This window comes from Gorilla gorilla, chromosome 1 (genome assembly GCF_029281585.2).
Source record: "Gorilla gorilla gorilla isolate KB3781 chromosome 1, NHGRI_mGorGor1-v2.1_pri, whole genome shotgun sequence".
NCBI lineage: Eukaryota > Metazoa > Chordata > Mammalia > Primates > Hominidae > Gorilla > Gorilla gorilla.
The window spans coordinates 84,827,241-84,843,996 of NC_073224.2; the positions used below are offsets into that span (position 1 = coordinate 84,827,241).

General features: G+C 38.7%; 1 protein-coding gene across 13 annotated transcripts in view; it reads right to left on the minus strand.

Moving 5' to 3' along the window:
• DNM3 (dynamin 3) overlaps nt 1-16,756 on the minus strand; it is a 576,940-nt gene that overhangs the window by 492,766 nt on the left and 67,418 nt on the right. For all 13 annotated transcript variants that reach the window (XM_031012314.3, XM_055377773.2, XM_063710835.1 and 10 more), the window contains one exon: nt 3,993-4,066. In XM_031012314.3, coding sequence (XP_030868174.1) covers nt 3,993-4,066 — 74 coding nt within the window. The remainder of the gene's footprint in view (nt 1-3,992; nt 4,067-16,756) is intronic.

Here is a 16,756-nt window from a genome sequence, read left to right on the forward strand (position 1 = left end):
GTCCTCAAACTATAAAAATTCTAGAAGAAAACCTAGGAAAAACTTCTCCAGACATCAGCCTAGGAAAAGAACTTCTCACTAAGACCCCAAAAGCAATGCAACAAAAACAGAAATAGACAAACGGGACTTAACTAAACTAAAGACATTATGCACTGCAAAAGAAACTACCAAAAGAGTAAACAGACGATCTACAGGATGAGAGAAAATTTTTGCAAACTATGCATCCAATAAAGGACTAATATCCAGAGTCTATAAGAACTTTAAACAAATCAACAAGAAAAAAACAAATAACCCCATTAAAAAGTGGGCAAAGGCCAGGCACGGTGGCTCACACCTGTAATCCCAGCACTTTGGGAGGCCAAGGCAGGCAGATCACGAGGTCAGAAGATCGAGACCATCCTGGCTAACATGGTGAAACCCCGTCTCTACTAAAAATACAAAAAAAAATTAGCCAGGCGTGGTGGTGGGTACCTGCAATCCCAGCTACTCGGGAGGCTGAGGCAGGAGAATGGCATGAACCCAAGAGGCGGAGCTTGCAGTGAGCTGAGATCGTACCACTGCACTCCAGCCTGGGTGACAGAGCAAGACTCCGTCTCAAAAATAAAAATATAAAATAAAATAAATTTTAAAAAAGTGGGCAAACGGCCGGGCATGGTGGCTCATGCCTGTAATCCCAACACTTTGGGAGACCAAGGTAGGTGAATCACCTGAGGTCAGGAGTTCAAGACCAGCCTGGCCAACATAGTGAAACCCCGTCTCTACTAAAAATACAAAAACTTAGCCGGGCGTGGTGGTGGGCACCTGTAATCCCAGCTACTCAGGAGGCTGAGGCAAGAGAATCACTTGAATCCAGGAGGCAGAGGTTGCAGCGAGCCGAGATCCCGCCACTGCACTCCAGCCTAGGCAAGAAGAGTGAGACTCTGTCTCAAAAAGGGGAAAAAAAAAAAAAGTGGGCAAAGGACAGGAACAGACAATTCTCAAAAGAATACATAAAAGCAGCCAACAAACATAAGAAAACAATGCTCAACATCATTAATCATCAGAGAAATACAGATCAAAACTACAATAAGATATCATCTCATACCAGTCAGAATGGCTATTGATATGTTTAGGCTTTGTGTCCCCACCCAAATCTCATCTTGAATTGTAATCCCCATAATCTTCACAATCCCCACATGTCAAGGGAGAGACCAGGTAGAGGTAATTAATGGGGGGCAGTTTCCCCCATGCTGTTCTCATGATAGTGAGTTCTCATGAGATCTGATAGTTTTAAGGGGCTCCTCCCCTTTGCTCGGCTCTTCTCCTTCCTGCCACCTTGTGAAGAAGGTGCCTTGCTTCCCCTTTGCCTTCCACCATGATTGTAAGTTTCCTGAGACCTCCCCAGCCATGCTGAACTGTGAGTCAATGAAACCTCTTTCTTTTATAAAATACCCAGTCCTGGGCAGTTCTTCATAGCAGTGTGAAAATAGACTGATACAGCTATTATTAAAAAGTCAAAAATAACCCATGATGGCAGGGCTGCAGAGAAAAGGGAACACTTATAAACTATTGGTGGGAATGTAAATTAGTTTAACCCCTATGGAAAACAGTATAGAGAATTCTCAAAGGACTAAAAATAGAACTACCATTCGACCCAGCAATCCCACTACTGGGTAGCTACCCAAAGGAAAAGAAATTATTATTTCAAAAAGATACCTATACTTGCATGTTTACTGCAGCACTATTCACAACAGCAAAATCATGGAATCAACCTAAGCCCACCAACAGTTGACTGGATAAAGAAAACAGGGGACACATACACCATGGAATACTATGCAGCCATAAAAAAGAATGAAATCATGTCCTTCACAGCAACATGGACTGAGCTGGAGGCCATTATTCTAAGAGAAATAACAGAAATAGGAAATAAAATACCACACATTCACACTTACAAGTGTGAACTAAACAGTAGGTAAACATGGACATAAAGATGGGAAAAACAGATGCAAAGAACTCCAAAAGGGGGAAGAGTGGAAGAGGGGTGAAGGTTGAAATTCTACCTATTGGGGACTGCGTTTACCATTTGGGTGATAGTTTCACTAGAAACCCAAACCTCAGCATTACACATTATGCAATATAACAAACCTGTACCTATCCCCAAATCTAAAATGAAATTTAAAATTTAAAAATTAGTAATTTTAAAAAATGGATCAAAGACCTAAGTGTAAGATCAAAGCTATAAATCTCCTAGAAGAAAACACAGAATAAAGTTTTATAACCTTGGTTTTGGCAAAGGATTCTTAGATATATACAAAAATAATGAGAAATGAAAGAAAAAAGTAGATAAATTGGACTTCACCAAAATAAAAAATCTTGTGCTTCAAAGGACACTGCCAAGAAAATGAAAAGGGCCTATAAAATAGAAAAAAAAATGCAAATCAAATATCTGATATGCGACTTGTATTTAATATACATCTGTTACAATTCAGTAATACAAAGGCAAATAACCAAATTTAAAACTAGGCAAAGGAAATGAATACACATTTATCTAAATAATATATACAAATGATCATTAAGCACATGAAAAGATGCTCAGTATCCTTAGTCATTAGGAAAACGCAAGTCAAAACCACAATGAGATATCACTTCTTACCCACAAGGGTTAGCAAGGATATAGAAAAACTGTAACCCTCATACACTGCTGGTAGGAATGTAAAATGGGGCAGCTGCTTTGAAAACAGTCTGTCAGTTCCTTAAACAATTAAACATAGAGTTACTACATGGCCCAGCAATTATACTCAGGTATATTTCTAAGAGAAATGAAAACACATGTCCACACAGAAACATGTACATGAATGTTTATAGCAACATCATTCATAATAACCAAAGGGTGGAAACAACTCAAATGCTCCTCAGTTAATGAATGGACAAACAAAATGTGATCTATCCAGACAATGGAATATGATTAGGCCATAAAAAGAAATGAAGTTCTAATACATGCTACAACGCCAAGCAAGAAAAGCCTATTACAAAAGACCACATATTAAATGATTCTATTCATATGACATGTCCAGAATAGGGAAATCCATAGAGACAGAACATAGGTTAGTAGTGCCCAGGCTGGAGCGGTGGGGAAAGGTGTTATGAAAAGAGGTGACAGCAGAAACATACAGGCTTTCTTTTGGGAGTGATCAAACAGTTCTAAAGCTGATTGTGGAGATGGTTGCACATATCTGTGAAAAGACTAAAATCTATTCAACTGTTAACTTCTATTGGTCAAGTTGTATGGTATGTAAACTGTATCTTTAACAAGCTATTAAAAATATTTGCAATTTATGATAGATGGTTTTTATGAGATGCTTCAGTCTTAAGCGTTCAAAGAAATTGATAGGAAAACTAGTAAAATCCCCAAAAAGAAATGGGGAAAAAGAAAAATGGCCAATTCATGAGAGAAGAAATACAAATGGCAAATAAACATGAAAAAAAAATTCAACATCATCAGTTGCTGAAATAAAATGAAAATAAAAACAGAGCATCATTTACCTATCAAATTATCATGGTGTAAGAGAGAGAAGCAAGCATAGCACAGTGTAAATATAGATACGCACATACACATCCATACAGATATTATATGGTTGTTGAATTTTATGAGTTAATCCCCAAGTGCATGTGCACGCACACATATACACACACACACACACACACACACACAAAGCATACCAAAGGAGTATTAGTGGTTGTGCTGTACTGTAAAATTATATAGATGGATTACAATGAGCAATAAAACATTTTTTAAGTAGGTATTTAAAAAAAATCTATGAAAATATCCCCTTTAATGTAATCAAAGGAATGAAAAGAGCAATGAAGAAGGCAGCATTCTGGAGAGAAATGTGGGCAGCTGCCCACAGTGGGGCGATCACAAAAACGTTTCTATTGGTACAATCCCACACCTATGAAGGCAAAAGGGGCCACATGATGTGCCCATCCACGCGGTAAACATCTTCATTCATTACCTGCTTTAGAAGTAACAAGCTGCAGCACAAGAGGTCGTCTTGTTACAATGCCCGACCCTCGAGGGAGAAAGTCCCTAAAAAAAGTAAGAAATATAGATTAAGGCATGAAGGAATTCTGATCACCTATACATTCATAAACCAAGTTCCACAGCAATTCTCCTAATTCCCAACCTTTCAATGTATCGCTTATCCAAACAATGATAGGCCCATCTTAATAAAAGAAGCATTTTCAAATTTAAAAAAAAGAAGGAGGAGGGCCTTATGTTGCACAGAAATCCATGTACATTATAATAATGACTTCACTGGAATATGTCATTCATTCATCTAGCTGAAACTGATAAAAGTTTGCCCTTAGTTTCTGTGTATTATCAATGAATTTTGATTTTCAGAGAATCAGCATTAAAGAAAATATTTGATACTGAAATTAATTCTTAAACTCTTTTTGATAATTAAAAAATCCAGTACGCTCTTTGGCCTCAAGATCAATATTAGCACCATCATATACCATTACTAAAGGCACATTAGATTGTATCCTCTAAATATACTGACACTTTTCTCCAATAAAAGGAAACAAGGCCGGGCACAGTGTTCCACACCTGTAATCTCAGCACTACGGGAGGCCGAGGCTGGTGAATTGCTTGAGTCCAGGAGTTCAAGACCAGCCTGGACAACATAGCAAAAACCCAGCTCTACAAAAAAAAAAAAAAGAAAGAAAAAAAAAACCCTACAAAAATTAGCCAGCCAGACGTGGTGGCGTGGGCCTCTAGTCCCAGCTACCCAGAAGGCTGAGGTGGGAGGATCGCTTGAGCCTGGGAGGCAGAGTTGCAGTGAGCCAATGTCGCACCACTGCACTCCAGCCTGTGCAACGGAGTGAGACTCTTGTCTAAGAAAAAGGACACATAAAACGTGGGATCAAGCAGAAATAAGTATTTTGTCTATAGAAATTAACAGCAGAAAACAAACATTGCAACTTGAGTTTTGTTCTCATTCCATTTGTTCTTATTCTTGATAAATGGACGTTTTGATAAAGATCATATTTTAAATGACATATTAATAAACACTAAGCTAATAAAACTGCAGCAAAGATAGTACTACATAATATTACATCTGCAATGCCACATAAATTATTGCTGATTCTGCAATGTCGAAGAATTCAAAAACATACCTATAGCACAGTTTTTAAACACATTTAGAATGTCTCACAACTTTTAGAGGAATCATCACATAATTCCATTCAAAATAAACTTTTCACTCAGTGGCAATTTTTCTCAAAATGTGGTTCCAGGCCCATCAGAAAGTGTTATAACCACAGACACCCAGGACTCATCCTGAAGCTACAGATTCATCATATTCAGGGGAAGGCATGCAGCATTTGTACTCTTAACAAGCTCCCAGATGTTTCTGATGCTCACCAAGGTTTGAAAACCACTGGCCTCAAGTCAGGATATGTTACTCAACAATTCAGTGGGCAATAATGGCATGTGGCATGCTATGAGTTTTGTAGGAAATTTGGCAGAACAGAGCTTCAACACAGATGGGATTTCAATGAACAGCAGCTTATAAAATAGGCAAAGGACAGTGAGAATGCTCCAAAACCCAAGCGTTTAGCTGCACTGATAGTTTGGAATGGAGAGTCAAAAAGACAAAATCAAGCCAAATTTCTCCTACTACAACTAATTTATTTGGCAAGTGCTACTGTATGTTCTGACAGAGGAAATAGTACTGAACAACCTTAAGTTAATGACTTTTCTCATTGACTTCAAGGACCAAAGTTCATTTAGAATGTCAACGTATATGACTACAATAGAAAATAGTGAAATTACAAATTTGTATGTGCTTTTGAAAATGCGACTGAAATACCATTATTCATTCATCAAAAAAAATTCACTGAGAAATTAAGAAGTGCTAGGGAGATGCTGCGGGCATGGACTCATGCTGGGTAGACACCAGGAGTTCGGAACCTAATGGGAACAAAACATAGTCATGAAAATCATTAAAGAAGGGAAGATAAACTACATTGGAGTTCAGAAAAGAGAAAGAACAATACTCTCTTTATAATGATGTTTTGAATATATTTAAATACATATAACTAAATACACTTTTAATATTCTTCATGCGCTATATTAGAATAACTGCTAGTTTAGATGGCTTCAACAATCATTTAAAATTTAATCAAAATAAACAAAGCATCTACTTTGTTTTGTTTGTTTTATTTTTAACCAAAAAGGAACAGGTTAATCTGAGAATCAAAATGAATGGAGGGAGGGAAAAAAGCAAAACTCCAGAGTAAAGAGCTGGAGGGCACCATGGAATACTGTTCAGCCATAAAAAAGGATGAGTTTATGTCCTTTGCAGGGACATGGATAAAGCTGGAAACCATCATTCTCAGGAAACTAACACAAGAACAGAAAACCAAACACCGCATGTTCTCACTCATAAGTGGGAGTTGAACAATGAGAACACATGAACACAGGGAGGGGAACATCACACACCAGGGCCTGTCAGAGGGTGGGGGGCCAGGGGAGGGACAGCATTAGGAGAAATACCTAATGTAGATGACGGGTTGATGGGTGCAGCAAACCACCATGGCATGTGTATACCTATGTAACAAACCTGCATGTTCTGCATATGTATCCCAGAACTTTAAAGTATAATAATAAAAAAAATTTAAGTCAGGATATAAAAATAAAAAGAGCTGGAGGGCATCTGTTTGAGCCGTGAGAACCATGAGTGAAATTTTAGGATGTATAAAATGCCAAGGAAAAATGATGAATGGCCTGAATAATGCCATTTAACAAGTCAATAAAATATTTTCTTCAAGAAAAAAGTCAGAGAAGAAAGGACAGAGAGAAGAAAGAAGAAAAAAAGGTTTAGTCACTTTATATCTTCATGTGGAGACCTGTTTCAATTCATGCTTGTGACCATATATTTATATGTAGATTTAGTAACAATCCCTCTGAACGTTGTTAAAGCAAAATAGAATGTATCAAACATTATAAATAGCAAATAATTATGTGTTGACTAAAAATACACAGATACATCTAACATTTTTCTCTACATTTTTTTAATTAAGCAAACAGAACTTTGCATTAAGAGTAATAAATAGATTCCAGTATCCAACCCCCTTCTTATTAATTCACAGTTACTAGTTCCCTTCATGGCTCTCACCAGTCCTACCACTGACAGATATATTCTCACCAAAAGCCAAAAATTTTGATACTCAAATTTTACTATTTCAAAGTCTATCCTGCTTCACAGGCATCTCTGAAGTACAACAAAGTGCTAAAGAAAAGTTTCTCTCTTCTGAAGAATGAGCACCTAATCTGGCCATCCTAAAGATGTCTCCTTCTGATGGTCCAGCAAAATGAAAACCATATGCCCAGCACACTCTTGCTGTGTGAGCTCAGGAGATGAGTCCTCGAATGAGAAACACAGAACCTTCCTTTGAATATTAGCTCTACCACTGAATGGGCAAAATTCTCTCCGAACCTATTTCTTTTACTTCTAAACTGAGATAAGGCTAACTATGGCCCAAGTTGTATGGATCAAAAGAAATGCAACAAACGCCAACCATTTTAAAACCCAAGCACCATGGAAAAATGTTACTATTATTTTTGATATAACACAGCCACAGTGTGTTTTCCCTGATATTGTAGTATTCGCTTACCTTAAAAAACTAAGTGCCTACATACAATATTTTAACATTTTGCTAATGGACTTTGGAGATAGGAGCCACAGACCCCATTTGAACTATCCTCTTGGTGTTGATCACCTGCAAGGGTTTGGAAAGCACTTATGCCTGCCTTCAGCAACAGGGAGCCAAAGCACTGACACGAACAATATTGAATAGTTCATTAGCCACTGAGCACCACCATCCAATTGAATTGTATCATTTTCTGTGCAATAGGTTTTCTCCTGTAAGCATATTTTATGGGAAAACCTGTAAGCATGTTTTATGGGAAAACATTTTTTAAATAAATGCTGGAAAAATAATGACTATTCCTTTAGTATTACTTTGGATTTAGACTACATATTTTTAAATTTATTTTCTAATATATCTATATAAAAAGAAAATATGTATGCCATTTTTCCTGCAAAATGTACCTTCAAAGAGTAACCTGAAGACTCAGTGTTATTAAATTGATTCTGTTATATTGCCCAAATGCCTTATTTGTGGTTGAACTGTACAGATTTTCAGTCAGAGAGAGTGCTTCCCTCTGGATGCCACATGACAGCTACAAATCAAATGCCTTTCTTCTCTCTCAACCCATCTCAATAAAGCGTTAATCTTCAGTGTTAACAGCTGGTCTTCAGGCAGTAAGTCAATGCTCTTTCATGGCTTCCTGACTCCTAGACAAAAAAATAGAGTACAATTCCCACACTATAGTTTAAGAACCACCTTGATGACATTTCTTATTGGCTCTTCCAGTAACTGAGTTACCAGGAAATATAGTTATTGCTCCACTAGGAAAAGAATGATCTTTGGAAGCCTGAAAAAGAACACACTAGCTGTATCAAGAAAACTAAAAAAAATTCCCCCCTGGCAGCAAATAAAGTAACTACAGAGATGGTTTCTTCAATATAGATATAAATGATTGTTAACCAGATAATCTGTACAGTAAATAAATGTTTAACATCTGCCCTTAACTGAAGATGGGAGGCATAACTCATAGTTTCCTAGAAGTTGATTCATGGAGCCAATTTATTCAAAAATAAACAAGCTCAGCCTTGGAGGAGGACAACATGCAAATAAATAACTATAATAAGCATAACAGGTACTATGCTTAAGCTCCACACAAGGTACAGTATCAACATACAGCAAAGAATATCTATCCTGCTTGGAGGAGCCGCCAGAAACAATATCTGAGAAGAAATATGAGGTAGGAGGCATTCCACAGAAAATCAGATATACGAAGACATGGAAGACCAGAGTAGCACAAAACATCACAAAACTGTAAACATTAAAGAGAGATCAGAATGAGACAGAGAAGAGTCCACAGAAGGAAGCCAGAACAGACCTCAGAGGTCTTTACTGGTAGTTTGTGTTTGTCTATTTTCTGTGAGAACAGGAAGGCACTATAGAGTTTTAAGTGATCAGATTTGCATTTCAGAATAATCACTGGGGATTATATAGAAAACGTTCAAGAAGAGAAAGATCAAAGACAGGGTGATGAGTCACTAGTCACTAGCCGTTGTATGTCATTCAGAAAGAAGATAATAAAAGTCAAGTCCAAGGCAGTAATGGTAGAGATGGAAAGAAGATAAATGGCAGGATTTAATGATTCCTTTGATGTGGAATCTCCTTCTGATGCCCCTCCTTCTGATGAATCTCCTTCTGATGTAGTGATATGAAAGAGTTAGGATAAATGTCACATTTCTGGTTTGGGTAGCTGGTTGAAAAATGGTATCACTAACAGGACAGGAAATAAAGGAAGATCTGATTAATATAGTGCTTACCATGTGCCAGCACCAATCTGATTGCTTTATATGCATTAACTTGTTTGATCTCATAACATCCTATGAGGAAGGTACTATTGTTATTCTTACTTCACAGATGAGAAAACAGAGGCACAAAAAAGTCAGATAATTTGCACAGGGTCACAAAGCTAGTAAGTGACATATGGGACTCAAATCTAGGGAGTCTAACTCTAGCATCTGTGCTCTTGACCATTTTTCTCTACATTGTAAAAGAATGGGGGAAGAAAATGAGTGGTCCTTATTTGTACACATTGATCTTTACATGCCTGGGGAATATCCGATTGAAACAACACGTAGACAGTTAGACTGAACAGTTGGCACTCAGGACAAAAGTCTTGTCTGGAGACAATAATTTGACAGTGAGCAACAGAGCAGGAAGTTGAAGCCAAAGGAACAGATGAGTACGAATGGAGTGGAAACAAGTGATTAATATGGACTCTCAGAAATACCAACATTTAATGGGTACCTGAAAGAAGTGGAACTGAGAGAATAGAAAGGAGCTACCAGAGAGGTAGCCAAACACTAGAACTCAAAATCACATTAACCTCTTAAACATCCCTACAACTCATTACAATCATATTAACCTCTTAAACATCTCCACTAGGTGTCTGGAACCAAACATCTCTACAGTTCATTACAATCTATCCAAATTTTCTCCTCCTTCTTTCCCAATCATAATCCACATCATCAGCATCCATAAATGTCAGCCAAGCCTAGCACCTGGGAATCATCCATCCTCCATCTACCTCTATCCTCATGCTCCAAGTTGATCACCATGTCCTGTTGATTCTATCTTAATCTCTCTTAAATTCACCCTCTCTTGTCTATTTGGGTCACCACTCCAGCTTCCACCAACTATCATATAAACTGTTACACTAATCTCACAACTAATTTCCCTGCATCTAATTTGAGCACCCTCCTATCCAACTTTAACAGTGATGTAAGTTCTATCACATCATTACCAGACTTTAAATCACTGAATGACTCCCCATGATCTTTAGCATGAAATCCAAATCTTAGTATCACTTACAAAATATTTTATTTCTGAACATTCTCCAAGTGAAACCCTACATCAGAGGCATAGAACTTCTTACAATTAATTTAACCTATTAATTCAACAAATGTGCATTATGTGTCTACTGCAAGCTAAATGAAGCCTTAGACACTGGAGATATAACAGTAAACAAAGCAGAAATAAAGCCTTGTCCTCTAGTGTAAGTCTCTGTGTGCATCTGTGCTCTTAGACTTGGTGTCTAGGCACATCCCTATCCCCCTAAATCTTCAACACTCAGCTGCATGTCATCTTCTCTGGGAGTCTTCTCGAGGTCCCCCCACCCCCACATGTCTCTATCTAAGCTCTCAACACACGCTTGTCTGCTCCCTCACCCCTGTGTGTTCCCTCAGAGCCTCCTTCAGTGCCTAGGCACTAAATATTTTTTACCCTTTCTACATACCCTTTCAAGAAGATTCGCCATTGCTCCATATAGTCATAACAGAGAGAGAAAACAATCCTACATCTAATTCACAACTGGCAGACAGCTACAAGGCATTATGTGGACCAAAAGAATAGGCAAGATGACTCTCAACTCACCAGTAATTTGCTGGGGTCATTTAAATTGATATTATGAACATTTAAGACCCAAACATATTCACCAAATTACAAAATACGGAATACTAGGTGGGCCAATATTATTGACTCTGTCTAATGACATGGAATAGAATTGGAAGAAAATAAAATTTAAAAAAAATCCAGAACCAATATATTTTTAAAATTTTTTTCCTTAAAAACAGAGAAATCTCGGCCGGCTATGGTGGCTCACGCCTGTAATCCCAGCACTTTGGGAGGCTGAGGCCGGCAGATCACCTGAGGTTGGGAGTTCAAGACAAGCCTGATCAACATGGAGAAACCCCATCTCTACCAAAAATACAAAATTAGCCAGGCGTGGTGGTGCATGCCTGTAATCCCAGCTGCTCGGGAGGCTGAGATAGGAGAATCCCTTGAATCCAGGAGGCGGAGGTTGCGGTGAGCCGCGATCGCATCATTGCACTCCAGCCTGGGCGACAAGAACAAAACTCCATCTCAAAAAAAACAAAAACAAAAAAACAGAGAAATCTCTTTTAAAACTTAATTTTCAAAGTATTTAATACAATTTTCTGGCCACGCATAGTGGCTTACATCTGTAATTTTAATACTTTGGGAGGCCAAGGCAGGAGGATCACTTGAGCCTAGGAGTTCCAGACCAGCCTGAGCAACATGACAAGACTCGCTTCTCTACAAAAAATGTTAAAATTAGCTGGGCATGGTGGCTTGAGCCTATAGTCCCAGCTACTCGGAAGCCTGAGGCAGGAGGATTGCTTGAACCCAAGAGGTCAAGGCTGCAGTGAGCCATGTTCATGCCACTGCACTTCAGCCTGGGTGACAGAGTGAAACCCTGTCTAAAAAAAAAATCTGTGCACCAAAATAATTCCTATAGGAGTACTATCTCACAATATTTCAATATACTGATCCAACAAAAAAAGAAACAAGGAAAGGGAAACAGGCAAAAGAAAGGAGATAGGAAGAGAAAGACAGACAAATCACACAAATACTGCCCACCCCCTGCTCCAAGGAGCACTGAGGTCAAGAATCCAATTCCACACCCTGAACACAATGGTGCTATTAAAATAGCTCTGTACTTTCATGCCCAAATCCGGGAACTTTGCCAACCATTACAATGCAATTTTAATCGCTAGAGGAAGTAATTTTACCAAAATCCACAGATTTAATTGGAAATTTTCTACTGCAGTTTACTTTTTTTCTCTAAATTATTGGCATATATTAAGAATATTAGTACTTACAGATTTGCAAAGAATCATATTTTGATGCTGTCAGCTACTCTATAATATGAAGTACTCAATACCATCATAATTTTATTTGAAAAACATATCTACAAATTCAATTGCAAGAAATACAATGCTTTTACTTATTTTTTATTGACATCTTTAAGAATCCCAATATTTTGCTTTTATTCACGAAATTCAAAATTTCTAAACAACATATTTTCATGAAATCTAAATAATCAATAATTAATGGTTCCCACTGAGACATTTAGAATGCAAAAGTTTCTGAGTCAGGGATCTATAAACTGAACAAAGAAGTCAGTTCTCACTTTACAAATACTAAGTGTTCTCCCCACCAGGAAACATGCTCAAGAACTTAATGCCTTAATATTTAATCCATTTTATTTGCTTATGCACTAAGTCAGTCTGTTCAAGAATTTAAAGCACCAGATGGATGAGTCCTGGCATAAAATAAAGGCACTTAGCTTTCACTTTTTCCAAATCACAGATTATATCTTACCCAAGTTGGCTGCCAGGAAAACGAATGGCAAAAAGCACTAGTAAAAAGATCACTGGTTGCCTACCTAATATCTATTTTCCCTTTCTTATTAACAGAATCCCAATTTTGCTGGGAATGGCAATGTGCCCAACTTTAATAGACAAATCAATCTGCATTTCCCAGCCTCCCTTGCAAATGGGGTGTCCACATGACTAACTTCTACCCAGTAAGATGTAATTAGAGGTTTTGAGTGACATCAGAAGAGTTCCTTTAAAAGGATCTGATTTCGTTAATGTGTAACTTTTACCCTTCCTCTTCTTTTGTCTCCCTGTCAGCTATACATGATAGTGGAGCTGCAACAACCACTTTAATACCACAAGGTAATTGTGCAGATGGAAGATCAGAAAAGAACAAAGAGTAGGATAGTGATGACATTATAGGTCACTGGAACCAGCCTTGTACTACCTAGGAAGGAGACAAAGAAAAAGAGAGACAGACAGACAGACAATGATTTAAGCCAGTGTTTCTCACCCTTCATTATGGTTCCCCTAATGAAACTTATTTGATATTTTTCCCCATTAAATGTTCCCCTATTAAGTTTAATATCATAAATATACTATATACCAGTATATGTGCTCTATATACACCTGCACTTTAAACATAAAAAGAGTAAGACTCTTTTTGTCCCCCAAGAACCAGTTTTTGCCCTGTTGGGGGCAATATCACCCCAACTGAGAATATGTATTATACATCAACAAAAAATAAAACTCAGGATGCTAAACATTCAGTTCTGTTAGCCACCCCTTCCTGCAGAGTTTCTAAAAGAAATGCATGTGGAAAGGACAAACTGAGCTGGGTTTTGCTGCAAACTTCAATGTATTCCCTTTCCAACCCTGGAAACATGGGCTGGACCACATCAAATCCTCATTTGGCCTAGGTAAGAGGTAGCCCTAAGGCCTGGTACCAAAGAGGCTCAAAGGCCTCCCTTGCCCCTCTCCATGAAGCCCATACATGAATCTCAGACTTTTCTTTGACACGACAGTGACTAGAAAAGGTCCATCTGTGGAAGACAAACCAGCCAGTGAGAAGAAGCAACAGCAAGAGAACACTTACCCGCTGACCAGGGCAGTTCTGGTCTAGACAGCTCACGTCAACCCCTCCCCTGCTAAGGCTTCAGATGAAGAAATGGGGCCCAATTACTGTCCTTGGTCCTGAATATACATTACCAGCTCCTTGGCAGGAGGCTGGAAAAGAAGAGCATGGATAGGGTAGAAGTGAGCTTCTCCAGCCAATAGTGTACTCTTTTGTTTTCACTATTTTAAGATGTTAGAGGCCAGGCACAGTGGCTCACACCTGTAATCCCAGCACTTTGGGAGGCCGAGGCGGGTGGATCACCTGAGGTTGGGAGTTCGAGACCAGCTTGGCCAAAATGGCGAAACCCCATCTATACTAAAAATACAAAAATTAGCCGGGCATGGTGTCACGCACTTGTAATCCCAGCTATTCAGGAGGCTGAGGCAGGAGAATCACTTGAACCCAGGAGGTGGAGGTTGCAGTGAGCCGAGATTGCACCACTGCACTCCAGCCTGGGTGACAAGAGTGAAACTCTGTATCAAAAAAAAAAAAAAAAGATGTTGGGGTAAAGTGAGGTATTTAATTGGAAGCCAAAAAAGTGTAGGTTGCTTTCTCCACTAAAACAGAATGGAGCACTACCATGGTCACATCCTGTTTATTTAAAAAGAATGGAATCTGATTTTCCAACTAACCAGGAAGGATTTAAGTGGATTCCTGGATCCAGCTTCTCTCTCACTCTCTAGAAGCCACATCCATGATTCCCCCATGCAAACTTTTTACTCCCAGAACAGCTGGCTCCCAAGGGATTCTACACTAATTTCACACTTCTGTGTTGACTGCTTAACCACAGAAGCCTTTGTCTAATGCCTCTTTCTTTATTGAGGAATAAACTCACTCTTAAAGACATGTTGATGCAGCCTCCTGTGGGAAGCATTTCCTGATATGCTGGCATATATAGATGCCCCTCCTGTTTATTCCAAAAGTACCAGGAGCCCAAGTCAAATCCTCTCCTATGTAGCCTCTCTTAGGACAGGACAACCTCGCTCATTTCTATAAGGCACAGCCTTACAGGCTCATAGTAAGTAGTCAAATATATTAGCTGCTATCATCCTTATCATCATCATTACTATCATTGTCATCATTTTTAGTATTGGTAAGTTATTCTGGAATTCATTCATTATTTACCTAAATTCGTTTCTGAAGCTAATATATCACCATATCAACAAGTAGTGATTATCTCTTGCTAGCCACAGGTAAGCACGTAGCTTTAGGGAGGGCTACATCCAATTTGTCACACTGTTCAGTAGCTCCCCCTTACCTGCAAGGGATATGTCCCAAGACCCCCAGTGGATGCCTGAAACCACAGATAGTACCTGACTCTATAATACTAACAGGCAGATAGTGTATACCATGTGGATATGCTAGACAAACAGAAAATTTACATTCCATGTGGGACAAAGCAGAATGGTTAGAGATTTAACTAACTACTCAGAATGACATGCAATTTAAAACATAAATTGTGTATTTCTGGAATTTTCCATTGAGTCTTTTCAGACTGCAATTGACCATGGGTAACTGAAACAGCAGAGTGCAAAACTTCAGATAAGGGAAGACTACTGTATCTAGATTTTAGGGTGTTATGAAAAGGAAAATATATCAACATAAACACTTATAACTTTAACCTTTTCATCTGTTTCTTGGAAAGTCATCAGCTACCTAAAGACTTCATTCTCTAAGAGCTCTCACTATTCTGTCTTCCATGAGAAAAGGTTAATGCAAAACATGGAATGAATGCTTAAATCAACAAAAGAATCAACACACATTCCAACCGCAGTGTGCTCAATTCAAATACAGAATAAAATGAACCCCCTGGCATCCAGAGTATTCCACAAGTGTGTGGCAAGTGTTATTTCTAGCCACTTAAAAGCACCAGTGAAAAGAGCTCAAATACATAGAGAAGAAAAGATCTCCGTTCCCATCAGGAGAGGCATTTATTAGCACTTAATGGCCTTCTTTCATTGCCTTTCCACTGACGCATCTCTAATTGTTCCAATTATAATTTCAAGTAACAAAACCAATAATGGTAAAAGTCTATGGTTGAGTGTGTGCATTTTAAAAAGAGGTCTTTGACAGCACAAACTACATGACAACATGGGATCTGGGCAGGCAATGTGATAGTCAAGAGAGAAGAGGTGGTATGGAAAGAGCACTAGTCAAGAAACAAACTTGGGTATCAGCTGTAACCTCACCACATCATTTAATTTATAAGAGACTCAGTTTCTACATCTTTAAAATATGAAGACTAAAGAGTGTCTTCTGATGCCTCTTCTAATTCTTCACAGAATCTGATTCCACCTCTGACTTTTTTTTTTTTTTTAAGACAGAGTCTCACTCTGTTGCCCAGGCTGGAGTGCAGTGGCACAATCTCGGCACAGCTCACTGAAACCTCTGCCTCCCAGACTCAAGCAATTCTCCCACCTCAGCCTCCCAAGTATCTGGGATTACAGGCATGCAGCACCACACCTGGCTAATTTTTGTATTTTTAGTAGAGACGCTATGTTGGCCGGGCTGGCCTTGAACTCCTGACCTCAAGTGATCCACCCAGCTCGGTCTCCCAAAGTGCTGACATTACAGGCGTGAGCCACAATGCCCAGCCACCACCTCTGACTTTCTAAATAATCTTAAAGTTTTCTGTTTTCACTTTCATAACTGGGACTGTTAGTATCCAGTTTAAGTTCAGAGACAGCAAAGACTATGTCATTTATTTTCTTCCCACTACTACACATGGCACATAGCAGGTGTTCAAAAATATTAGTTAAAAGGAAGGAAAAAAGGGAGGGAGGAAGAAAAGGAAGGAGGCAGAAAGGCAGGAGGAAGGAAAGATGGAAGGAAG